This window comes from Athene noctua, chromosome 7 (genome assembly GCF_965140245.1).
Source record: "Athene noctua chromosome 7, bAthNoc1.hap1.1, whole genome shotgun sequence".
Taxonomy (NCBI): Eukaryota; Metazoa; Chordata; class Aves; order Strigiformes; family Strigidae; genus Athene; species Athene noctua.
Genome location: NC_134043.1, coordinates 17,762,989 through 17,788,935, shown reverse-complemented (window position 1 = coordinate 17,788,935; position 25,947 = coordinate 17,762,989). Strand labels below are relative to the sequence as shown.

At 59.5% G+C, this 25,947-nt stretch overlaps 1 protein-coding gene across 5 annotated transcripts in view; it reads left to right on the top strand.

The window, feature by feature from the left end:
• The window catches only part of TNS1 (tensin 1), a 69,968-nt gene that overhangs the window by 27,721 nt on the left and 16,300 nt on the right, over positions 1–25,947 (top strand). For 4 of the 5 annotated variants that reach the window (XM_074910792.1, XM_074910794.1, XM_074910793.1 and 1 more), the window contains 16 exons: positions 747–796; positions 1,128–1,299; positions 1,622–1,672; positions 2,192–2,314; positions 2,620–2,684; positions 2,806–2,889; positions 3,003–3,115; positions 3,776–3,836; positions 5,066–5,141; positions 5,276–5,405; positions 5,742–5,807; positions 6,368–6,529; positions 15,013–16,710; positions 19,170–19,256; positions 23,172–23,350; positions 23,599–23,737. In XM_074910792.1, the coding sequence (XP_074766893.1) occupies positions 747–796; positions 1,128–1,299; positions 1,622–1,672; positions 2,192–2,314; positions 2,620–2,684; positions 2,806–2,889; positions 3,003–3,115; positions 3,776–3,836; positions 5,066–5,141; positions 5,276–5,405; positions 5,742–5,807; positions 6,368–6,529; positions 15,013–16,710; positions 19,170–19,256; positions 23,172–23,350; positions 23,599–23,737 (3,256 nt within the window). The remainder of the gene's footprint in view (positions 1–746; positions 797–1,127; positions 1,300–1,621; positions 1,673–2,191; positions 2,315–2,619; positions 2,685–2,805; positions 2,890–3,002; positions 3,116–3,775; positions 3,837–5,065; positions 5,142–5,275; positions 5,406–5,741; positions 5,808–6,367; positions 6,530–15,012; positions 16,711–19,169; positions 19,257–23,171; positions 23,351–23,598; positions 23,738–25,947) is intronic. The other variant, XM_074910796.1, reaches the window with a different exon arrangement.

The following is a 25,947-nucleotide window of genomic DNA, read 5'->3' as shown; positions in this document are numbered from 1 at the left end:
TTCTGGATCCTTCCAGGGGCTTGGGATGTGCTGCCTACATGAGATGAGTCTTTAAATGACTCCTGCTTATTAGCTGGAGATACTAAAACTAATGAGGTGTGAGTGTGTTTTTGCTTAGCGGTTTTTTTTGGAAACCCTGCTTTGTTTTTCGGCTGAGGTCACGAAGTCACCGAGCAAACCGGCTGCAGATGAAATTCTTGAGGCTGGAGAACATGCATAAATAGAAGTTTCCTGCTCCGAGAGCTCAAACATTTCCTCCCGGCGTTTGGCTCTGCAGAGCTGGGGCCAAAGCAAACTGTCATGCCTGGCTGGCTCCTTGCCGCCACTTGGGCAGCAAGGGCCAAAGCCGTTCTGTCCTGCCAGGTGTGTGCCTGGAGCCTGGCTGAGACCAGAGGGACTTGTGACATGCCTGAGACTGTTCCCCAACCCACAGCATCCTCCTCAAAGGTCCTTTGTGCCAAGGCACACAGGCGGCTGGTCCCAGCTGTGCTGGGGTTGTGAGAGATGGATTTTGCTCGTGACCATGGTAGAGAAACAATGGTACCATCGAGGTGTTTGGTGCCACCAGTATGCTTAGCGGATGGGATTTGGAGCTGGTGATATTTTGGGGGTGTTACGGTGTGTGGTGCAGTGTGATGTGTGTGTGATGCTTCGGCAGCACCGTCATGCCTGGTTCTAGCAGGAGCCCTGTGCTGGCTGCAGGCTGGGTCAGGGCAGTAACTCACTTTTCCTTTCTGGTTCTTTAGGATGCCACAAAATCCCCCAGGAGCGGGCAGTCACGCCGCAAAACATCCAGGTAGATGCCTCAGTTTCCCCTTCTGGTGACCACCTCTGGCCCTGCCTGAACCTTCACCCTGCCAACACTTTGCTTCTCCACATATGCTACATCTGGGAGATACTTCCCATGGAGAAGACAGGGGGAATTATGACCCACCATCCCCAGCTTGGGGTCCCCAAGACACCCCAACAGGGCTGGGAACAGTGGAAAGGCTGCAGGCAGCCCTGCCACTGCATTCCCACATGTCCCAGTCCACCTCCCTTAATCCCAGGGGCCCTGCAGGGTGGGGAGAGGTCACTGTGTCCTCTCTCCATGCTGTGCCCTTACAGCGGTCCCCTCCCTCACCCAGGAGCATGAGTCTGACCGCGGCCATGGAGAGCAGCTGTGAGCTGGACCTGGTGTACATCACGGAGCGGATCATCGCCGTCTCCTACCCCAGCGCTGCCGAGGAGCAGAGCTTCTGCAGCAACCTCCGTGAGGTGGCCCACATGCTGAAGTCCAAGCATGGGGAAAACTACATGGTGAGGGACACAACCAAATCCCCTCCAGGCTGGGGCAGGGGCTGGAGTGCTGCAGGGGATGGGTGCTGCATCTTTGCCTCCAGCTGGGCTTGACTTTGCACCAAGATGGATGGATTTTTTCCTTTCTGGAAGCATTTCAGTCCATTTTGGACCGCCTGGGAGTTTTTGGCCATTGCGTTGCCCAGTAGCAAGGCGTCACTTGGGCGTTTCGGGAAGTCTTTCATGGGGGGGGATTTGGGGAGGCTTTGAAGTGAGGAAGAGGTGGGGGGTGGCAGTGAGGGAGGAAGGTGTCCCCTCACTCTGTTTTAACTCTTCCCTGAAGCTTTTCAACCTCTCTGAGCGGAGACATGACATCAGCAAACTTCACCCCAAAGTGAGTCACAGCTGAGGGGAGCGGAGGGGCTCAGGGCAGGGCTGTCTGCAGGACCAGCTCCCTGCTGCAAGCTGTTCTGGGGGAGGAGCAACCACTGTTTCTATCCCACCTAGCTGGTGGAGGAGCAGGGGAGGGAAAGCACTGGGACTTCCCAATGAGTTTGTGGAGTCTCAGCTTAACTCCACACACACTGTCCCCAGCCCAAACCTGACTGTTGGGGCCTCTTGGACACCTCCCCTAAGGCATCGTCCTGATCCCTGTGAACATAGGGGAGCTCTGGGCAGCTGAGCCGAGTGACCCAGGGAGGGGCTGAGATCTGGGACTTCAGTGTGCCCCCCAGGGCAGGTGTCTGGGCAGTGGGGTGCAGGGTTGGGGGAGAGGCTGTGAGGCACCTCAGGGCAAGGCCGTGGTGCCCCCCCTGGGTATGTGCCTTGGCTTTGCATGCTGGGAGGCTGGGGGCTTCGGAGGGTGCAGAGACTGGTGTGGATGTGACACCTGGCTGTCCCTCCCACCACCTAGGTGCTGGATTTTGGGTGGCCTGACCTGCACACCCCGGCCCTGGAGAAGATCTGCAGCATTTGCAAAGCCATGGACACGTGGCTCAACGCGGCGGCACACAACGTGGTGGTGCTGCACAACAAGGTGGGCTGGACCCTGACCCTGGGGCGCACAGTAATGGGGATCTGGGGGCCGGGGGACTGCAGCGATGGGGCTGAGCAGCCTCAGAGGCTGCGAGGTGCAGGGAATGTGGTGGTTTGTGGCTTGGGGGGTGTGTAGGTGTTAGCATATGTGTGCATTGGTGTGTGTCTATCAGGGCTGGGCTGTGTGTGTGGGTAAGTGCATGTCTATAGGGACTGGTGTGTGCATGCCCGTGTGTGGGGTGACCATGCACGGGTGCTCGCCGGCACCACCACCCCTGTGACACCCCTTTTGCTGTGTGCCCGCAGGGGAACCGTGGCCGGCTGGGGGTGGTGGTGGCTGCCTACATGCACTACAGCAACATCTCAGCCAGGTGAGAGGGACACACTGTCCTGTGGTGACCCTGGGACCCACTGCCCACCTCCAACCTGGTGCTGCCAGGTTGCTGGTGCCAATTCTTTCCTTCAACCTCATCTACCTTTTCATCCCCACAGCGCTGACCAGGCTCTGGACAGGTTTGCCATGAAACGCTTCTATGAAGACAAGGTAGTGCCAGTGGGACAGCCATCCCAGAAGAGGTGGGTCCTGGTGTGTGATTTTCCCCCAAGGCCAGGGTAGTTGGATGCAGGGGGGGGCAAGGAGGGTCCTTCCAGGGTGTGGGTCCTGGCCCTGAGCTGCCTTTGCCCCCTAGGTACATCCATTACTTCAGTGGGCTCCTGTCTGGCAGCATCAAGATGAACAACAAGCCCCTCTTCCTCCACCACGTCATCATGCACGGCATCCCCAACTTCGAGTCAAAAGGCGGTAGGTCCCCCCCACGCCTCCCCCCCAGCCCAGCCCCCATGCACACACCACTGCCACACCTGTCTGGCCAGGCTTGATGTCCCTGGGGGATATTTTCCACAATTTCCTCTGCAGTTTGAATTTCCCTTTCCTTCTTGGGGCCTGTTCCCTCTCTGTGACTGTTCACTGTAGCAGGGTGCTCCCCTTTCCCTGCAGAGGTGCCCTTGGGGGGCACCCTCCTTGTGCAGCGCTCCTGGGGCTGGGCACTAATGTGAGCTGTGGGGTGACAAGGCTTTTCGGATGGCTCTTTGGAGGATGGCACCAGATTGGGGTTGGGGTTTGGGATATAGCACCATGGCTGGTGCCAGTACCCAGAAGCAGTCCCTATCTCAGAGACCATCATCCCACCTCTATCCCCAGCCCAGCACTTGCCCCAGGTTCTACAGGACCCAAACTGGGCTATAGGGGCCTCCCACCTTTCCCATCCCATCTGGAGCATCCCTTTCTGCCCATCCCAGATGTTGCCCATGGCTGGTGCGGGCCGGCCGGGGTGAGGAGTGGCTGTTTGCCTTGGCTCCCTCCCTGTTTGGATTTCTCCCCCATGACTAATCCCTGCCCCGGCCCCTCCGCCCTGCCGGCTAACAGCAGCATGCCTTCTCTCCCCGCCTTGATGTCTTCCAGGTTGTCGGCCCTTCCTGAAAATCTACCAGGCCATGCAGCCCGTCTACACTTCGGGAATCTAGTAACTATCTCCTCACCGTGGGGCTTCCCTCCTGCGCAGTGCAGGGGGCTTGGCAAGCTGGGGGAGATGGAGAGAGAGGGTCAAGGCCAAGTTCCCAGTGTTCTGGCGCCCTGTCCTGTCTGTTTGGAGAGCAGGGAGCTGATTAAAAGGGGCTTTCTTTTCCTTGGAGGTAGTAACTGGCTACAGTGGGACATAGTGGGCCCTTCTGCTGGGAGGGCTGTAGTGACTCTGCGTATCAGCAGAGGGAGCCTGGGGCTGCACAGAGCCTGGGGCTGGGTGTCCCTGGAGGGAGTGGGGACAGGGATGGGGACACCTCCCTGGGAGATGGAGGTGTTTCTGCTCTCCCTGCCCAAAGAGCTGCTCCTCCTGCCCGGATTAGTCCTAAAAGCAATCTTTCTTTCCCCAGAAAATGTTTCCCCCCATTTTTACCTCCCCATGATTTACCCCCAACACCATTTTCCAATGCTGCTTCTGGGAGCAGGCACTGTCAAAGGCAAAGCAGGAGCCAATTTCTCTGGCCGCCCAGATGCTCTGCCAGGGCCACATCCCAGCCCGGGACCCCTGGCTCCTGGCCCCCTTGGAGGCAGCAGAGCCCCTCACGTCGGGGGTACTCCCATCTTGTCCCCCTGAACCACGATCTCCCTTCCCTGCAGCCGGGCGTCCCTGTTAGCTGGGATTTACTGCCATCCCAGCCTTGCCTTTCAGCTTTTAATAGACTGTTTATGGGACGCCAGTAATAAACTCCAGGTTTATCTTGCCTGTGAAATCCAATTCCCTTCTTCCCTCATCCCCCACAGCCGACGCCACCACCCAGAGGCAGCCCCTCGGCGCCCTGGTGGGGGAGGGCTTCAGGCAGGGAAACTAAGGCAGGGAGGAAAGCCTTCCCCGAGAGTTCTCCCTCCACATCCTATGCCCTGCTTGACCCACGGGAGCCAGGCAGATGGCCGAGAGCTTAGCCTCAGCACTCAGACTCTGGTCAAACCCTCACAGACAGGATTTTTAGCACCCTCATTGATCTGTGCCTCAGTTTCCCCTTCCTGTCCTCCCTGGGAATGGATGCCCCTTGGGGTGGGGGATGGGACCTTTCTCTGTCACCAGGAGAGCCAGTTCTGTGCTTTGCACCTTTCCTGGCTGTGTTTGGGTGGAAGGTGCTGGCTGAGGTAGTGCTGGGAGCTCTTGGGGGGAGATCTGCACTGCAGCTCACGTCCTCCCACTGTCCCTCTCTGCAGCAATGTGCAAGGAGACAGCCAGACAGGCATCTGCATCACCATCGAGCCCGGCTTGCTTCTCAAGGGCGATATCTTGGTAAGGAGCCTTGTCTTACCTCCCTGCCTGGGGAGCATCTCGGAGCGGGTGGTCCTCATGCCTTGGAACCCCCTGGTTCCCCCTTGCCCAGCTCCAGGGGCTCATCCTGATGGCCCGTCCCCACTCCTCCGCAGCTGAAGTGTTACCACAAGAAGTTTCGCAGCCCGACCCGTGATGTGATTTTCCGCGTGCAGTTCCACACGTGCGCTGTGCACGACCTTGACGTTGTCTTTGGCAAGGAGGACCTGGATGAGGCCTTCAGAGGTAACTGCCCTGGCATCACCCCATTTCAGACTCCCTCCTCCTGCCCCTCTGACACTGCTCCCCTCACCAGGACATCTGGCCCCTGCTCCATCACAGGGTGTGATTCCACTCAGGGACAGGTGGCAACATCATCCCCTTCATTGTCGATGCTGGTACCGACGTGGAGGGGGCTGTCTTGGGGTTGTTTTGGGGGCTGAGATATGCTGCCCCGTGCTGGGATATCCCCTACCAGCTCCCGGCCTTGAGCTGGCTTGTAGGCATGTTTGGGGTGGCTGTCTGAGTGCTGCTGAAGGGATGGGTGGAGATGGTCCCTTTGCTCTGCTCTCTCCCTGACAGATGACCGCTTCCCTGAGTACGGGAAGGTGGAGTTCGTGTTTTCCTACGGCCCCGAGAAGATCCAAGGTATGGCTGGCTCACTGCTGGGGAGTTTCAGAGCTGGATGCTGGCCCCTTTCCCACACCCCAGCCTTAATCCCTGCTGCCTCCCTTGTGACCTCCCCCTGCCCCATTTGCAGTCCCTTTGTCACCAGGGTGGGATGAGGGGTACATGCACTGATACTGATCTAGTAACACCCACGGGTGCCCTATTGCCCTTGCTCTCTTGTCCAGGAGGCCGCTCTCTGCATCACTTGCTGGCTCAGGAGAGAGGTAGGGGATGCTTGGGAACGGAGGACCCCCCTGCCCAGAAAGTCCAGACCTAGTCATACTTGCTGTCAGTCCATCTGCCTGCCCCTAGGGAACCCCAAAAGCCCCAGCCAGCCTTGTAGACCTTGTTTGAGGGCCTTGATGTACATCCCATGCCCATCCATCTCCTGTGGTGCCGCTGTTCCTACATGACTCTCCTGCCTTGCCTTATGGGTCCTGCCCTTTTTCCCTTCCCTGCACCTTTTCTCCACCTCCTCCCCCTGTCCCACCTGTGCTGGCTCCATTGTCACCCTGACTAACTGTCTTGCCTCTTCCCAGGCATGGAACACCTGGAGAATGGGCCCAGTGTTTCCGTGGACTACAACACATCTGACCCGCTCATCCGGTGGGACTCGTACGAGAACTTCAACATCCAGCGTGAGGACAGCACAGAGGGCACCTGGACTGAGCCGCCCCTGCCCAGCAAGCACTTGGAGAAAGGTCAGGGCTCATGGGGCAATTGGTGGCCAAAGTGTCCCCATGGGAATCCCCTCATACCCCAGGGAAGGGGATGCTGGTGGGCAGCAGAGCTGGGGGCAGGTGGCCACTGCTGGGAGCGTGGCTATGGGATGGGAGAGGAAGATCTCGTGGACTTGTCCTCCTGCCACGGTGCCAGGGAGCTCAGGCTCTTTTTTTCAGCACTTTTGCTCTCAAAGCTCTGTTTGCAGGGATCAGTGTCCAGCCCTGATTTATGCCCCAGAGCTTTCGGAAATCCAAACCCCAAGTCTGTCTGGAGCAGGACCAAACAGGGTCCCGCATTAGGTCTAGCTCTTTTCTCATGGCACAAGCATGGCAGGACGTAGCTGTGCCTCGTTTTCCCCTGGGGTGAGGATGCCTCACTGGCCCTGGAGCTTCTGCACCATCACTGGGAGCTGTGAAAAGCCCCTTGAGCACCCATCTGGATGCAGCGAGTCTGCTGCCCTTGCCTGCTTGGCAGGAACAGCAGTATTTGTATGTTGAAGGGTGGTGGGCCCCCGTCTCGGTGGCGAGGCCACCTGTGGCTGAGCAGATGCCTGAGCTTTCCTGGCCCGGTGTGGGGACAGCTGCGGTTCCCGATGTCCCTGAAGGTCACCGGCTGCTCTGAGTGGGAGCTGTGGGCGGCTGGACTCTCTGGGGAGGGTGGCAGCTCTGGGTGCCTGGGGTCTCTGCCCATAGTGGGGACATGGGGCCAGACCTGGGGTGGATCTGGCATAGGCACCTGCCTTGGCATGAGCCAGTAAACAGACAACTCGTGACACGCGGGCTCTGCTATGCGGCGGGCAGCTGGGGAACTGTGGGTCCAGCCCTTAGGGGAGGGGACATGTGTTCTCAACATGAGCTCAGACCATGGCTCTGCCCCTGCCCTGAGCTGGCAGGGCTGGCTGTCAGCACCCCCAGCCTGCAGAGACCAGGGAGGCTCAGTGCACATGTGTTCCCCTCTGGCCCCCGGAGCAGAGCTGTTCCACTCCCAGCCCCTTGCAGGGCTGCAGAGGTACCCCAGGGCTCCTCTCTGTCCTCTGCCAGGGGTCTTGGCGGGTGTTGGGGCTGTGGAGGTCCCTTCATGCACTGACTGGGCTGTCCTCCTTGCAGGGAGGGTGGCAATGGGGAATGAGGGCACCTTGAACTGGCACACTGCCCCAGTTAGGGGATGAGCTGGGACTGCCTGGGGGCTCGGTGGGGATCCCATCTTCCTCCCTTTTTGTCAGCACTTTCCTTCTTCTCCAGCCCGTCCCTGGCTGGGATGGGGACCCCTGTGCCCGGCTGTGTGAAGGGGGTCCCTGTTTATGGTTGTTCTCGCCTTATTTGGTCAGGGAATTGCACGCCACATTTTTGGCACCACCAGGCGTGAGCGAGCGGCAGCCGGGGGTGGAGGGGGGTGAGGCTGGCACCAGGACCTGTGCCGGGGTGGGATCAGCCGCTGCTCCTTGTCCCTGCCACTGCCCGTCCCTGCTGCTCGGCGAAGGCTCCCTGCAGACCGGCACCCGCAGACTGGGCCGACGGGATCGGGTTCGCCTGCCAAACGGTGGGTCCCTGCCACGCTGCGTCTCTGTCGGCTGCAGCTGCTCTCGGTGGAGGTGGATGCCCTTTCTCCAGCAGCTTTGCCTTAGCATGAGGCACCCATATGGGCTGGGGGGGTGCCCGACAGGTGGGATGACCCTGTGGGACCCCAAAGTTGGAGGGGCAGGTGGATGGCTGGGGATGGTGCCTGTCCTGGTGTTCCCCTTGCCTCTGCTATGCTTATCCGTGGGGGCTTGGGGAAGGGGAAACTGAGTCACAACAGGGTCGCTGGCTGACCAAGCTTGCCTAGGGCAGGGGGCATAAGAGGGGTATCTGAATCCCCACATCTTGCTTTTTGGCTGAGGGGACACAGCTGGGTCTGGCAGGCAGAGGCTGCTCTGTGAACCACCCCCATGGCACAGGCTGGCCCCTTCAGCAAGCTCACTCTCCCGCCTTACCCAGGCAGGGTCCCTGCTGCCTGCCGGGCTTGGGCTGCTCTGTGGTCCTTAGCGAGAATGGGGTGCACTGGGTTACCTCACATCTCCATCCCAGTGTCTGTCATCCATCCCCGCATGGCACAGGGGAGGCAAGCAGCTCTGACTTCCTTCCTTCCTCCTCCTTGAAGGGGCGTTGGGGTTGGTGCCAGCTGTGTGGCAAGTTCCTGCTACAGTTCCCATAGCCATCGGTTGGCCGAGAGGGTGTTTGGAAGCTGAAGGGAGTAATGGGGTGCTTCTTCCTTTAGCTGTTCTGGGGGTTCAGGTGTCCTTTATTGAGGGTGGGTGAAGGATGCTTGCCAGCACCGTGGTGACTCTCCTCATGGGGCCAGGCTGGCTCCAGGGAGGCAGGAGACCTGTGGCTTGATGCAGCACTGCTGGGTTTGCAGCTAGTTGGAGGATCACCATGGAGAAATTTTTGGGCCTGGTTTGGTTTTGCTGAGAAAAACAGTGTTGATGGACAACAGGATGCTGGGGCCAGCAAGGAGCTGGTGGAGGGATTGTCCCCAGGGTCTGGATGTGTGACCGTGGTGGGGGAACACCAGGCTCTGCCATCCTGGTGTGGTGTGAGACAGTGCGAAAGGCCCAGGTGTGTGTCCCTGACCCAGCAGCTCCCTGTAACGACCAGCCCTTGGACCCACCTTGGCTGGTCCTGCTGCATCCAGCACCTACCCCTCTTCACCTCCTCCCACCTCTGTACCATCCCTGTCCCCACCACGTTCTGTCCCTGCCTGCCAGGACTGGAAGCAGGGGGGCCGGGGCCTGTCCAAATCCAACATCTGTGGGAGACTTGCTAAATCCCCACCTGAGTCATGGTTCTGGCGTGGGGCTCCCCAGCAGCTCAGCCCCATGCACAGGGCAGGGCTGGCCGGGGTGGGGAGCAGGATGAGCATCCCACCCATCCGGGGATGGGAGGTCACAGCAGAGCCTGAACCCCGTGTGGTAAAGATCAGGGGGTCCCAGAGCCCCCCCAAATCGAGCTGGTTGCCGATCCATACCTTTTTGTGTGGCAGCAAGCCCCTAGATGGGGTCGCTGTTGTCTGTTGGTCCCCCAGGAGGGTGGACATCTCGTGGAGTAGTGAGGTCAAATCCTGCCCCACTTATCTGGGGCTGAGGCTGCCCAGGAGGGCGAGCCAGTCGGTGCAGAGGCGGAGAGCCAACAGGGCCAGGCCAGAGCTGTTAAATCCATCGCTGGAGCTGCCGGCAGGCTGCTGCTCTCCCCCCGCGGCTGGATCCATCCCCTGGCCAGGCTCAGAGGGGAGGGGAGCCGCTGGCTCTCCTTTCGCCTTCGCCAGCTGACTAAAGCCGAAGGAATCCGCTTCCCCCTCCCCATCCCGCCCCTCTCCGCCACTCTCTGCTCCAGTGCCGGCAAGGTAAGGGCTTGGTGGGACGGGTGTTTTGGGGGGCAGTGGGGACCCGGCTGGGCTGCATGGGGATCCACAGGGAGTGTCTCCCCCTTGCTTCTTATTATTCCCCGTGGGAGAAATGCTGGAGCATCTACGGGCTTGCCTAGACATTTCGGCTGGAGCGTAGCTGCTCCCAGGGCAGGGTCTGTCCTCTGACCTGGTATTTGGGTTTGTGATGTGGAGGGTTGATGGGGTTTGGTCCCGATGGGACTAGGAATCAGGCAGGGCTGGGATGCATGGAGAGAGGGACAGGCTGGTGGAAGCTCATCCCGTTCTCTTCCCCCTTTAAACTGTCCTTGAAGTGAAAATCTGGTGGAGCCTGTCTGCATGGGGCTGCGACTGTCTCCAGGGAGCCAGGCTGTAGCGGGGAACTCTCGGCCTGTTCTCCCGTGGGCTGCCCACAGCTGTGCAACCAGGGCAAAAAATAAAAAGGCAGAGAAGTGAGCAAACCTTGGAGATTTGGGGAGGATGCTGACTTGGCATGTGCTGCTACTGGGAGCAAACAGAGGTGTGAGTCAGGGGGCCGGCTGGAAACGCTGCTCTCATCCCCTGCCGTCATCTGCAGGGGTGTGGGAAACACGATTTGCGGGATTAGAGTGGAGGGAGCCTCTCATTTTGCTGAGTATGTTGGATCAATTGAGGAGCAGAAACTTGAGCTTGGGTTCAAGCTGGGGTCTGGACACGGGGTGGGCTCACTGTCACCTGGACCAGAGAATCGTCAGCACTATCTCAGCATGGATTTTGCTCGGAATAGAGCTCTGTGGCTGCAGGCAGCTCCGGGGTGGATGGGATCTGCGCCGTGCCTCCTGCCATGGGACGTGCCAGCACGTGCCATCCCAAACCCAGTGCTGGTGTATCCATACTTATGTGTGTACGTAGTTATTGAACATGGAAAAACTTAAATCTCCAGCAAGACATTTGGGTTTGCAGACCCGGTTGGGTTACAGCATCATGTGTGGCCTGAAGGGCCATCCCCACCCCAATGTGTCACTGCTTTTTAGGGACAGGTGTGATGTATGCACACAGGAGCCGGGCAGGGCTGGGGTTCTCAAATTGGGGGTGCTGTCATCCAGCCGGGTGATGCTCAGCACCCGGTGCGGAGTGGGGAGGCTGGCTGTCCAGCTGTCCATCTGTCTGTCTGTCGTGCCTAGGAAACAGTTAACGCGGCACAGCCCTGCCTGTGGAGGAAGTAGTTAATATTCATAGCTAGAAGCTGTCTGTCCTGCTGTCCTCCCTCTCTGGCTCTCACCCTCCCCGCACCTCTCTGGGGTTAACCCGGGCTGGGGTTTAGGCTTGGGCGGCCCCCAGCCGCCTTCCCCGTGCCTCTCCCCTTCCCCTCCCGCTCGTCCCTGTGTGGTCCGGGGTGGAGGGGAGCACAACCGCACCTCCTCGCCTCCTGCCCATCTCCTGCCTCTGCCGCCTTCCTCTCTTCCATCCTCCTGTCTGGCGCCCCGTGTTCCGGGGGTGCCCCGTGTCTTGGGGTACCCCGTGTCCCAGCCCCTCCGGCACCCCGCTGCCGTCGGGGTGCCCCTCTCGCTGGCCCCGCGGGACACGGCGCTGGGGAGGGAGTAGCTCCCTCCGCGAGAGGGAAAGCAAAGCCAAAGGGACAAACGCCAACCAAAGCCAGCTTCGAGCCGTCGGCTCCTGTCCTGGACGGACACACAGAGCCGGCCGCGGACGCCGTTCGAGCTGCCACCGCACCAGGTCCCCCTGGAAGGCTCTGGTGCGGGAAGGGGTGAAGGGATTTTGCTGCCCACTCCTTCTCTTCGCCTGGGATCTTTTCTTTCCCATCCCTTTTGGTAAGTCCTGACTTTGCTTTACTTTGAGCTGGACGGGTGGGTGGGGAATTCATGGCTGTGGTGACCCATGGCTCAGGGGCTGGGGTCACTTCTTGCCATCATATCTGGGCACAGGGTGAAACCAGAGTTGGGGGTTGAGCTCTTCCCCATGGGACTCAGCCTGCGTCCTTCATCCTGCAAAAGGTCCTGGGACCCCAGGATCTTCCCTGCCAGCTGATGCTCCAGAGATGCCCTAGGGCCAGGGTGGTGGGGAGTGGAGGCAGCAGGTGGGATGCTGCTGCAGGCAGGACCAGAGGAGATACGGTGGTGCCCCAGCCTTATCCTCTACACTGGTGCAGAGCTTCAGCCAGGATTTGTGCTGGTGCACGATGCTGTGTGGCACACCCCACTAGGTGTGGGATTTTGGGGATGTGAGCTGACCCCCCCTTCCCATTGTGTGTGTCCTCGACCAGTTTTTCGCCTGGGTGTAGCTGCAGGGTCCTGGGGTGGGAGAGGAGAGTGCATTGCCCCACTGGGGCAGTGAGCCTGGCAGCTGGGGTAGGGCCAGGCTGGGCTCAGTGCTTTCCTCAGCCACCTCAATACAGCTGGAGCAGATAGAGCTGGAGCAGAGCTGCGTCTGGGGCTGAGCCCTGGGCAAACCCAGCCCACACTGGGATGGCACAGCCTGCCAGGCTGTAGCTGTTCTGACCTTCAGGGATGAAATCTGACCTTGCTGGGAGCTGCAAACATTTTGCAAACAGGAACCTGGGAGCCTGCTGCTCTGGGTATGGCTGCTTCAGCTAAGGCAGCCTGTCCCCCCTTCCCTTGCTCTTTTTTGAGGGATTTTATTCAACTTCTCAGGTGACAAGCAACAGACAGTCATATGAGCGATAGCGTGGCCCAAGGATGGTGGAGGGGGCGTGGGAGTGGCGGAGAACAGCAGTATTTGGCTCTTGGCATCTGAGCCCAGGAGACGCGTGGGGATGAGGACAGGGTGGGCAGTCAGGCGTGGGGCAGAACAGCCGTCGGACAAGGGCTTGGCTGATGGTGGAGGTGTCATGGCCCCTTCCACGCTTGCTGCCTTGGTACTGGTTGTGGGGTGGGGGACACCAGACCCTGCCATGTCCCTGCCTGGCCGGAGGGTCCGGGGAAGGTGGGACAGGGCACTCGGGGTTGCCCCCTTTTGTGAATGGCATCATGCACCATCCTGAACTCGCTTCAAGACGTTTCTCCCAGCCGTGGGGCGGTGCCCAGCCCCACAGTCTAATTAAAGCCTTTCCCAGCTATTTTCTCCCTTGGCGCCACGTGCTTTCATTTATATTTATTTATTCCCTTTTCCTTTCTGTTCCCCTGCCCTATTTATCCCAGCCCCCACCCTGGCTCTTGCCCTGTTTCCTGGGACCAACCGGCAACCATTGCTGCCATCAGAATGAAAAGCTGGGCCTTTTCCCTGGCTCCAGGCAATGTTTCAGCCTCTCCAGCTTGAAGCTGCCCCTGGACATGATGCTTTTTCCCTTCTCCCTCCACAGGGAGGGATTCCATCCCTCTCTTCCCCTTTTCCCCTGTATGGGAGGTGTTGCGGAGTCAAACGCGTCTGGTTCCTGGCTACGCTGGCTGGATGAAGGAGCTCTGGGTCTCTGGGAGAAACTGTGGACCCCCGTCCTCATCCTTTCTCACACCGAGTGCCCAGAGGGGACTTGGTGTGCAGTCCTGGGGCATCTTCAAACCAAGGAGGGGCTTTGTGGCTCATCTGCCTCCTTGGGATTCTGCCAGCAGGGATTCTGGAGTGGAAAATCAGCAACGAGGAGGGGGCCCTGTCTTGGTAGGACTTGTGCTGGGTGTTATTGCCCCCCTCAGCTTTACGGCCAGGGGGTTTGGCGCTGTGGAAGCTGCTGGGGCGTGGGTGCTGTGGAGTGGGACTGGTTAAGCAGTCCCCAGCTTGGGGCTGGCTTTCGGAAGTGTTTTGCTCACAGATAGGAGTGCTCTGATTTCACACTATCGCGTTAGGGCCGTCTTCCGTCCCTGAGTCAGCCACTTGGCCCCCTGCCAGGGAAGAGTCATTTTTTCCTCCAAAAGAAAGTGTTTAATGCTGCTCGCGGGCCCTTCCAGGAAACCTCGGCAGGGAGCTGGAAAAACAAGAGTCTGCAGCCTGGCTGGTGCCTTGCACACTCCAGTGGGGGGGACGCAGCTTAGGGCCCATTCCCATTGCCATCTTGGTGGCTGGGGTCCCTCTGTGCCCCCAAAATCTGGCTGCCCTGTTTGAAAAAGTTTAAAGGGTACAGCTAGTTTTGGTGTTGGGGCTGCTGGGGGTATAGGGAGCCAGGGGGCTCAGAGCTGAGGTGCAGGGTTGCTGGTGGTGATGCTGCCATGCCCTGGCTGCTCCCCAGCCTTTTAGGGCTATGGAGTGGAGCCGTCTGCTTGCACTGGCCTTGAATCATGGTGCTGGGGTGCTCGGTGCCTCCCTGGGGAGGAGATGCTGCATGTTCAGGGTTGGGCAGAGGTGCTGCCTGTGCAGAAGCCTTGGGGCAGCATCCAGCTGTGCGGAAAGATCTGGGGCAGATCCACCTGGCCTGAGCGAGAGAAGGGGGAGGACAGAAAGGGTGGGAGCCTGTCTGTGGCCAGGGAAGAAAATGTCAAGGATGGGCAGCTGGTTGGATCTGTGGGATCAGCCCATCATCTAGGAGGAGAGCAGGCAGGGAGAGGGAATGTGGGTCCATAGTTCATTTGTCCTTCACCCGTGGGCTGAGTACATCCATCCAGCTGGAGACACACAGAGCTGCAAGGTCAGATCCTGACCGCCTCCACCCGTCCTCCCACGGCTTGTGGTGCCCCTCCCCCACTGTCCCCGTTTGCCTCCCCAGTGCTGTGTGGCCCTTTGGGGCTGGCTGAGCCCTGTGGAGCAGCGATGGCCGACTGTGTGGGCAGCCCCGGCCCTTGCCAGACATGGAGGGGAATTGCCAGGAATGATGCTTGGAAACAGGGAGGGATATTTGGTGAATCCCTGTGGAGCAGGTGGTGCTTGCAGAGCAGGAGAGGACAATGTGCGGAGCTGGGGGCCGTGGGGGCATGGGAATGGGGGGTCTGGCTCTGGTGTCTCTGCATGGTGGCGCCCGTGGGATTGTGGAGGGTGCCGAGGAGACGGCGATGCTGGTCGTTAAGCGTTTCGGCGGCACGGAAGAGATCGAAACCACCGGCTAATGGGACCCATTAGCTCTGTGCAGAGAGCCAGCAATTGATCTTGGGTCTCGTGTTCGTTTCTCCCCTTGCAGAGGTTGGGCACACGCAAGGGCCCCTGGATGGGAGCCTCTACGCTAAAGTGAAGAAGAAAGACTCTCTCCACGGCAGCACCGGTGCCGTCAACGCCACCCGCCTCCCACTCTCGGCAACACCCAACCACGTCGAACACACGCTCTCGGTGAGCAGTGACTCGGGCAACTCCACCGCCTCCACCAAGACCGACCGGACTGATGAGCCGGGGGTGCCTGGGGTGCCCAGCAGCCAGGCGGTGCTGAGCCCTGAGGAGAAGCGGGAGCTGGATCGTCTTCTTGTTGGCTTTGGCTTGGGGAACGTGCCACCCATGCACAACCACGTGCCTGGCCCTGTGCCGGCACGCCTGCCTGCTGTGCCGGGCCGCCACGTGGTGCCGGCTCAGGTGCATGTCAACGGGAATGCTGCAGCACTGGTGGCCGAGCGGGAGACGGATATCTTGGATGATGAGCTGCCCAACCAGGATGGGCACAGTGTGGGCAGCCTCGGCACGCTCTCCTCCTTGGATGGCACCACCACTGCCAGCGAGGCCGGCTACCAGGAGGCACCCAGGGTGGGCAGCCTCTCCTCCCTGCCCAACGGCCCCTCAAGCTGCAATGGGGCTGAGAAGCTGCTGAAAGAGGGGCTGTACGATGGTGAGCCACTCTCCAACGGTGGCTACCCCTACAGCAACCAGAACACCCTGATGGGCCACCACCTCCGTGACCCACCGCCTCCATTGCGACCCTCAGGATCTGCTCAGGACCACCTGGCAGGCTACCCACAGCGCCCGCCGGGATCCCATGCTCCAGGCTGGCTCCAGCCCCAGCCGCTGCCTGGCTCCCAGCCCTACCTGTATGGCTACGACACCCCTGGCGCCTACCGCTCCCGATCCTTCCCGGCGGTGGACACGGCCAAGTACGACGTGAACCCGGCACTACCCCAGGCCCCGGCTCGCAGCACCAGCAGCCGGGAGGCCGTGCAGAGGGGCTTGAATTCCTGGCAACAACAAGGAGGGAGCCGTCCGCCTTCCCGGCTGCAGGAGGGCGGTGTGGAGAGCCACAGCCCCAGCGCCTCTAGCTGCAGCCCCCAGCCCAGCCCGCTGCAGTCAGTGCCCCCGCACAGCCACAGCATGCCCGAGTTCCCCCGGGCACCCTCCCGCCGGGAGATTGAGCAGTCCATCGAAGCCCTTGATGACCTCATGCTGGACCTGGCGCCCACCGTCCACAAGTCACAGAGCGTGCCCGCTGCCTCCCGCCAGGACAAGCCGACAGGACCCCTGCTCTCTTCCCTCTCCGCCCAGCCCATCACTAGTCTCTATGCCCGGTCGGCTCCGCAAGTGGTCCAGCCAAGGTCCTTTGGCACCTCCGTGAGCCCCGTGGTCTCTGAGCATGGGGCAAAAGTGTATTCTCCCGGGGAGCTGGATTATGGGGTGCACGAGTACCGGGAATCCTATTTGCCCTACAGCTACCAGCCAGCACCAGTGCCAGAGCTGAGGAGCTACAGCCATGCCCCGGCTGGAGCACCGATGGGCATCCTCCCTCTCAGCAGCTCCTACAGCCCTGTGGGGTCTCAGCAGCTCCTTGTCTCCTCCCCACCTTCCCCCACCGTCCCAGCACAAACCCAGATGCCCCCCAAGGGACCGGAGAGCTATGAAGACCTGTCGAGGTCAGCAGAAGAGCCCTTGAATCTGGAGGGCCTGGTGGCCCACAGAGTGGCAGGTAGGACACTTTGATTCCTTAGGGAGGTGGGGGGGACCATGTGTCCTGAGAAACCGGAGCCTGTGGGGGTGGCATGCATGGTGGGGCCAGGGATGGGAGATGTGGCGACTCTTCCTCTGTGCCTGATCTGGGCTTGGGACAGAGCCACCCGCCGTGGGGCAAAGCTGGACAAGGGGTCAGTCAGCCTGTGCCGCTCTCCTTTGCTGAGACCCATCCTTGTAGCTTGCTGCCTGCAGCAGCATGGTCCAGAGGTGGGGAGAAGGGGTGGCCGAGGGGGTCAGGCCCCCTCATCCTCCCCCCTCTGGGGTATGGGGCTGGTCTGTCCCCTGTGGCAGGGCCACTTGCTCAGTCCTGAGGGGATTTCTCTCTTTTGGGGAGAATATGGCCCAATTTGGGAAGATGTTTTCAGCTCTCGCTGAGGTTGTCCTGCCTGGACCCCACCTCGGACATGATGCTCTGCCTGCCTGGAGTGTGCTCTGGTGTAAAGTCCCAGCAGATCACTTGCCTCGTGTGTAATGTAGCTGGGCTTCTTGATTTCAGCCTCCGCTTTCCCTCCAGCATGCTGAGCTTGGTGCTCAGAGCTCCTGTCTGGTGCTCAGACCTTCTCCCTGGGCAGTTGGGATGCTACTGGAGAGAGAGGGCCAGGGTGCAGGCTGGCAGCAGCCTTTCTGCCCCAGTGGCCCAGCCAGCTTGGTCCCCGGTGGTTTGAAGCTTGACCTAGTCTTGATGCGGTGGTTAGGGACTGGGAAGGCATTTCCCAGTTCTGCCAGAGGGGTTTAGTGTAATGCTTGCCTGGATGCAGCACCAAGCATCGGTGCTATGGCTAGATGAAGGCATTTGCTCTGTACCACACAAGGGAAACTGTGTCCTCTGACTCCCTGCTCGCCGGTGGCTCCAGCTTGGGGACTTTGGGGATGCAGAGGGTCTCAGCCCCCCGGGAAGGAGGTGCCATGGCCCTATGGCTGCGCGGGTGCCCTCCCTTCCTGCTGCTTTGGTTGCAGTTGTTGAATTGTGGAGCGACATTTGGGAAGGGTTCGGGGCTGTGGCCAGGCTGGAGGCCAGCTTGTGATGCTGGGGCTTGGCAGCTCTGTCCCTTCCAGCTCTGCGCTCAGTCCCGAAACTCGCCCGGCATTAGAGGGAGGGGAGAAAAGCTTTGGCTGGAAAAATCCAACAGCACCAACCTCCCAGGCATGGGGTCTGAGTCAGTGTGGTGCTGGAGCAGGGGGCAGGAGGGGTGTCAGCAGCGGAGACAAGGGTAAATGATATAGGTGTTGGGGGCATTTGGCATCCATCCAAACCTGACTTCAGTGATCCAGGCCAGATCCAGAGACGTACTTAGGACTTGTGCAGAGGGTTTAAACAAACCCAAGGACACAGGAATACCCAAACTGTGCTGTATGTCTGGACTGAATATTATAAGGGGCAGATTACCCCCTGCAACTATAGAGGGGAAAAAAATGGGGTGGAAAAGAGGAGAGCCCTCAGGAGAGGGGGAACAGTATTTGCAGTGCATGGTAAATGAGTGTTGGATGGTGTCTACCAAAAAATCCATACCCCCAACCCTGGGGTCATGTCCTCAAGGCTGGGCTGGGGTCACTGTCATGCCCCTTCAGCCACTGGGTTTCCCAGGGAGGCGTCCCAGGGATGGTGGCCAGCCTGTGGCCACCTGTCCCTGCTGGAGCCAGGCCGTCTGTGCTGAGGCAGGGACAGCGCGGGTGGGCAGCCTGACCTCTGGAGGGAACGAGGTGTCCAGAAGCCAGTGCTGGGAGGGGACGTCTGATGGGGACCGTGGAGCACGGATGGGTTTGTTTACATTCCCTGCTGCTATAAATTGCCTGTGTGTCCCAGCGCTGTGATGAGGAGCATTTCACACCTCCTCTGTGCCTGGCGGGGGCATGCTCCCATTCCCACTTCCTGCTGGTGATGGAGGGGAAGAGTTTGGACAGAACAGTGCTGGTGTCCCCAGTGCCTCCTTGAAGAGAGGAGCCAGTCCTGCCATCCTTCAAGTCCCCCTCATCTCCCACTGAGGCATCTGGAGCCATCCCTTCTTGTCCCAGCCCTGGACATCCCACGATGGAGGGGACCTGCATGGTGCCATCCCCAGGGGGTTGGTGATGAGGCATTTGTGGCATTGCACAAGGCCACATGTAGCTGGGAGCCAGCACTGATTTCCCATGTGGGTTTCAGTGGTGCCTGGAGCCAGGTAATTTGGGTGATGGGAAGGCAGCTCCAAGCAGGGTCTGAGCTTCCTCGTACCCAAGTGACCCTGGGCTCATCTGTTGGAGCCCAACTAATATTTTCTCTTATTTTCTCTCTCTCTCTCTCTCTCTCTCCCTCCCTCCCCCTGTTGTATCTTGTGACATTTGTCCTGTCTGCCCCTTCCTCTCCCCATGGGGGACTGTGTCTGTCCCCTGTGACTTCCCACCCTCCTTGCACTCCCCATCCTGGTACACTGGCAGAGTACAACGCCAGGCTCAGGGACCTCAACAAGAGCACCAAAGCCCCCCGTCCTCCTCTGAATCAGCAACGGTCCTTCTCCTCCTCCGGTTCGTTCATTCCACCTCCCTCCATCCTTGTCCTCCACCCTTCCTCATCCATCCTTCTTCTTCCCTCTCCTCCATTTTTCCCTCTCATCCTTCCTTTTCCCTCCTCTCTCTCCTCCTCTCTTCCCTCTCATCCTTTGTGCCCTATCCTTGCATGCTGAGTGCTCCGTGTGTTGCATGGATGTGGGATGGAGGGAGGCTCAGTAGATCCTCCCCATGCAGGATCGATCCCCTTTCTCAGCAGAACAATGGTCAGGGCCCTCTTCAACCTCCTCTGGTGATGGGGGAGTCCCTGGCCCTTGGTAGAGACTTCCCTGCCCATGCTTGGTTTTGCATCTCATCCAAGCCTGTCACTGCTCTCTGGTGGGGCTTCATTGCTGGGCCAGATCTGGACACTTGCTCAAGCCCCTCTGAGCTTTCCCCTCTGAGCTTTGCCCTGGCCGTGGCTCATCCCTTGGGGAGGCAAGAGCTGGGGTGCAGCTCTACAGACTCTAGGATCAGCCAGTTCCCAGCCCAGCAGGATCTCACCTGCCTCTATCCGAGGGTCCCCATGGGTCTGTCTGTAGGCAGGGGATATGGCCTGTGAAGGCTGGATTTTAGGCAATGTGGCTTTTGCTCCTTGGAGGTGAGTCTTCCCTTTGGCAATGGATGCTGGGGACCTGCTCGGTGCTTCGTTTGTCTCAGGGTGAGCAGAAGGAAGGGGATGGAGAGGGACTGGGGGCAAAAAGCAGACTGGGGAGTCACCAGCTTTCTGAGTGATGTTTCTCTCCCCACTGGCACCTTGGGTTTGTCCCCAGGAGGACCAAAGAGGTTTGAACCCTTCCAGTCCTTGGCTTTTGTCGTGCTGGTTTGTGTGATTAAGCTGGGAGGTGGTGGAGCAGTAGATGTACATGTCTGTGCCCAGTGGGACAGGATGAGTTGGGCTCTTACGGAGAGCAGTACTGGGCAACATCTGCTGCTGTTCCTTGTGCAGGCAGGGAGTGAGTTTGCACCTCTCTTTTCCCCAGGCATTGCGTGTCCCTGTCTGGCTTTAACTGCTGGGTGCTGCATCCTGAGGGCCATGGGATGCTGCTTCGCTCTCTCCACCATGGAGGTATCACCCGGTTCTTGCCTGGCAGTAGCTCCAGCATCTCATGCCCAGAAAGCAGCTCCCTCCTGATTTGGCCTAGAAACCTGGCTCCCCAGGCACAAAACCACCTGGGTTTAAATCTCTCTTGTTTTCTCCTCCCCCAGCTGTTGTGCTCCTGGCCTTCCCCAGCCCTAGAGATGTGCTGAGTCCAAAGGCAGGACCTTGCTGGGGGAGGTTTGCTGCCAGGTTAGGGAGTTAAATGGGCAGCAGAAGGGGTGGCAGTAGCAGAGGTGGTGGGTGTCAGGGTGGGGGGAAGGGTGCAGGTTGCTGTTCCCCCTTTGTGATGGGGAACCCACCTTCCCACAACCAGGCAGGGCATCCTTGGGGGGGGCTGTGGTGGTACTGTGGCTAAGGGAGGGTCTCTGTCTGCTGAGGGGGGCATGGGGAGTGAGGGAGAGTTTGTTTTTCAAGCATAGTTTCCAGCCCATAAATCACCCAGGGGTTGGGGTAGCCATGCTCAGAGCCTGGGTTTCCTCCAGGCTTTGCTCCGGGCGCCCGTGAAGTTTCCCACTCTCCGCTCCCAGACAATGAGTCCCTTTTTTCCTCTCTCCTCCCTCCCCTCCCCGTGGCCCCGTCCGCTTTCCATGACTGGGGAGTGGAGCAGCCAAAGCCTGGTGAGCTCCTGGGTGTTCTGATGGGCCAGATCCAGCACCCTGCAGCTGGGTGACATGGAGCCCCAGGGATGGAGCGGGGGGTCCCACACTGCACATATGGGATGTGTACTGACAGCCAGGCTCCAGCGAGCTGCTGTTTGTGCTTCCCACATGGAAAATGCAAAGCAAGTCAGGCATGCAGGACCTCAGGAGCACTGGCTCTTTGCAGTGCCTGGTTGCTGCAGCTCACTTTGGGATGGGCCAAGGGATGCTCCTGTGTTGCTCTTGCAACCCCACACTGCACAGAGTGGAAGGACAAAAGGAAAAATGTAAGAGTTTGTTTTATTTTTCCCCAACATTTTGTTTCTCCCTATGCTCACAACTCAGGGCTTCATTTCCTTAAAGTGAAGGGCAGGGCAAAAGATATAAGGTGGCCCTATGCAATGCTGCCCATGCCTGCAGAGCAGCTTCCCGTGGACCCTCTCTGTCCCCTTGTCCCCTCCACGGGCCTTTTTAATGGCTGTCCCCCACACCGGCGAGCACCTGCAGAAGGGATCGGGAGTTGTGTTTCAAAGCTGCTCTTAGTGGAATTTTCCAGGCCGCCTCCGCGGCTGGAGCCGGCCCCGTTGGCTCGCGTCCCCTGCCTCGCAGCCTGGCCGCCTCTCCCCCCCCCGAGCTGTGATTTTATTGTTGCCATTCACTGGGCTGATTATTTAGAAATGCACCCAGGCCACCTCCTTCCCTCCCGCGCTCTCAGCCCTTCCCCTGCTCCCAGCCCTTTCCCCAGGCCCAGGAAAGCTCTGGTGTGGGTGCCAGAGCAGCGAAGAGGGGAGATCAGCGGGTGCAAGGCGTAGGTCCTGCTCTGAGCCCCGGGGAGTGAGGGGAAGCAGCTGATGGCTGATTTTCCTCCACCAGCCCGTGGGAAAGGAGTTGGTGTTTGAAAAGTGCATTTCCTGGAGCATGATGCTGGCCTCATTTTTTTTCCTTTTTCTCTTTTTTTTTTTTTTTTTTCCCCAATGTGCTGGTCAAGGGAAAGGTGCTCCCCAGCTCTGCGGGAAAGGCAGAGGGGGTGGTGCTGTCACCTCTGCTAGCGGGGATGAGACCAGGGTCACCCCACTGCTGCATGGGTCCCAAAGAGGAGTGGGAATCCCACAGGTATCTGAGCTGTGCCTGTGATGCTCTGTACAGGTCCTCTGCATCGAATGCGGGACCATTGTCCTTGAGCCCTAATTAACCTCTTTGTCAGGAGAGATGGGGCAAAGAGTATGTTTGGGCCCTGCTGGGTACTGGGAGAGTTGGGGGCACGCCCTTCATCCCAGTCCCCCATGCCCCCCTGCCCTGCAATAGCTTTGTCCCCATTCCTGGTCTTTATCCAGCCCATGGGGATCGCTAGTGGGATCTACCAGACTCTGCCAGCCTGAAGAAACCCATTCTCCCACAGTTGCTCATTGCCTTCTTCCCCCATGCTGTGGGTGCTAGCGGCTTGTGGTGCTGGGTTCTGGGAAGGAGGTTTGGGGGGAGATGGAGAGGAGATGCCAATCTTCCCTTTCAGGAAGGCTTCATGCTGGGGTAGGAGATCAGGAGTGGTTTGTCGGGGTTCCCTGCACTGTCCCTCTGCTGGGGTCATTCCTCCTGACCTGGTGCTCCCTCTGCCTTTGGGACTCACAAAACCGAGGCTTTTTCTGCTGCTGTGGTTGAAGCTGTATCTGGCTATGGGAGCAGGGATGCAGCTGAATGCGGCTGCCCTGGTGATGGGGGATTCGGCCCTTTCCCACTGGGATGCTGTCAGGAGGTCCCAGTCCTCCCCAGTTCTGTGAGGCTGGGCTTGCTGGGCTGCCCACAGGATGCTTGTGCCCTTCACACCCGCTGCTGGGGGTTGTTTCCCTGAGCCCAAGTTTCATGGTGCTTGGGAGAGCTAGTGCAGCGATCCAGCCACGAGCCACAAACCTGTCTTGCTTTATTGCTTGGACCTGGGCCACCACTTTAGGGTATATCTGCTCCAGCTCAAAACTGTCCGTGCTGATCCAGGGTTTAGATGCAAGTCAGGGCTGAAGCTGCCATCTCTGGTGGGCAGAGCCCCCTCTGCGGCACAGAGCCCCGGGGGGACCTCTCAGATCAGCCTTGGAGCATCTCCTGATGGTCCCTGCCTCAGCTGACAGCTCCTCACCTGTCTCCCACCTTGTGCTTGCCCTGCAGGGGTGCAGTCCCGGGAGAAGCCCCTGGAGGAGAGCACCGTCCCTGCCCGCAAGCGGACCCCCAGTGACAGCCACTATGAGAAGAGCTCACCAGAGCCCAGCTCACCCCGCAGCCCCACCATCCTCTCACCCGAGGTGGTCAGCACCATCGCAGCCAACCCTGGAGGGAGGCCCAAAGAGGTGTGCTGGCATAGGGGGTGCTGGGGGGGGGGTGTGGCTGACAGGGGACAGATGCCTCCGGGGAAGCAGAAGGCTTGGTTAGCATCCACAGTGTCTGGAGGGTTGAAGGTCAGTGATGCTTTTTGTGGTGGTGGTGGTTAGCTGGGAGGAGGTGAAAACCTTCCCTTTGCCCCCTCTGCTCCATCCACCAGGTGTTCTGGAGCTTTGGGCCCACTATAGGGACTGACACTTTTTCCTGCTCTCCCCAGCCTCACCTCCACAGCTACAAGGAAGCCTTTGAAGAGATGGAGGGTGCCTCCCCCACCAGCCCACCCTCCGGCGGCGGTGAGATTTCTCCCCCCACCCCAGCCTTCCCCGTCTCGCCACAAACCCCTTACTCCAACCCCTGTAAGTGTTGCGGCTCCAGGAGGCGGCGGGGATCAGTGGGTGGCTCCCGGCAAGCCAGAAATTTGCCAAGGGTCAGGCAGCTTCGGGCTGCAGACACCCACCGCCATGTTAATCATTCCTCCTCTCCATCCTCTTTTCTCCTCTGCATCCCACTACTCCATGACATCAGTATCCTATTGCCATCAGCACCCCATTGCCATCAGCATCTCATGCTCACCACCCTTCTGTCAGCTTTTTCCCACCCTCCACTCATTGGGGCATTTCTTGGATGGGATCCCAAGGCGAGATAAGGAGAGAGGCAAGGTCCAAAAGAGCATCCTTTCACCCTGTCCTGGTCCTGCACCTCCCCATCTTTCCTACTGGCATGGCAAGGACAGTGAGGCTGCGGTAGCAGGCGAGCTCTGGGGAGGCAGGAGGGACTGAAGACCGGGAGGGGGCTTGGGGCAGACCCTCGCATGCGTGTCGCTTCTTGCTTGCTGTTCCCAGAGAAGGAGGGGGAGAAGGCTGGGAGATGCCAGCCCTTTGCTTGCAGCTTGTCTCCTCTCCTCTGGCATGGCATGCCTCCTTTCTGACTAACCCTGACTGCAGTTGTGGTGTGTTTGTGTGGACTGGGTTTGTGTGACAGCCTTGAGCAACAAACCCTGATGAACAGCCTCACATCGGCACAGCATGACTCAGGCTGAACCAGTGCAACGGAGCAGCCAGTCAACTGGGAAAGCCATCAAAAAGATGGCAGCTCCCCTAGGCCCCTCCAGTACACTTTTGTATGCTGAAGGCTGAGGGATGTTCTAGGGCTGGGGATGCTTGGGCTGGGAGCCGCCCCCTCTGATGCCACATCCTGGTTGCAATGGGGCCACCTGCCCCCTGTAACTCAGCCTGTGGGGCTTCAGGCTGTTTTCTCCTGTGCTGTTGCTGTTCCTCTCCTGCAACCTGCTGACGTTTGAGCCCTGTCTCATGGGATGCAGTGACTGGAGTGTGGGAGTGTCCCCATGGCACTTGGCAGCTCGGAAATGGCCCCGTTGTTCCTGGAGGGTCACAGAGTTTGGCCCTGGGGCAGCAGCTCCTTGGCATTGGGACAGTGGCTCATTTTGGGGATGAGTCACTCACAGAGGTGACAGGCACAGCCTGACTGGGGACGTGGCCCAGAGGCAGTGCTTTTTATTCAACACTAGCCAGGGAGGCCTGGGAAGTTTGAAGCTGAAGCTTACAGGCTTCGCCTAAGTGCCCCCTGGGGGGATACAGGAGCGATTCCCCTCAGTGGGGAGAGAGCAGTCCTGGGGGAATTCCCAGCTCTGGGAGAATCCCGCTGCTTGTCAGCCTACGGAAGTATGAGTTGACAATGCGGCTTGTGGCCGACCAGATTTGGGGAAATCGGACACCCACGGGGAAGACGCTGCCCTCTCGGTTTCCCAGGGACTTGGCTGCTCCGCTGCTCAGGCCCCAGCCTGCTGGGGGAACCTGGCCTCGGGGCCAAGGTCTGGCTTTCCTCTGGAGCTCCCACCACCCACCGCCTCCTGGCCTCGCCGTGGGCCCCATGCCTACACCACCAGTCAGGGATGTTCAAATGCTGCTGGAGGGATGTGCCATCTGGTCCCTCTTGCTGGAGATGAGACCTGGAGGTCTCCCATGGTGTGGGGAAATGCAGCATCAGGGAGATGGGGCAAACCCAGGGGGCAGGAGGGGAGAGGAGGTGCAGTCAGCTTGGGTAACCCTGCCACTCTGCACTGCTGGTGCATCCATACCATAGCCATACGTACATATGCAGCTCCTCCTGGTATGTACGTATGGGCACAGGGGTACAGACCTCATGTGTGCATTGCCACCCCTCAGGGAACATGCTCTGTGTGAACATCCTCACCTGCCCATCGAGCTGGTCTGGAGGGTGGGGGATTTTTTGACAGTTCTGCTGTCTCTTTCGTGGGGGTGCTCTGGGATAGCCCAGTCCCAACTTAGCCAGACGTGGGGACTGGCAAGGGGGGTTAAGGTTTGGGAGAGCTGGGTTGGGGGCATGGCTGCTTGCACAGGAGCAATGAAAGAGGCTTCATGCCTATGGTGGGACTGTTCCCTTATGGGGATGTTGCTGGGAAATGGGGTCTGGGCCTGTCCTGGTGGGAACTGCCCCTTTTCTCCGTTCTGCCAGCCCCATAATGGGGCAGGCTGCTTGTTCCCCAGCTCCTCCTGCCCTGCACCCTCTCCCAAATGGAGAGGGG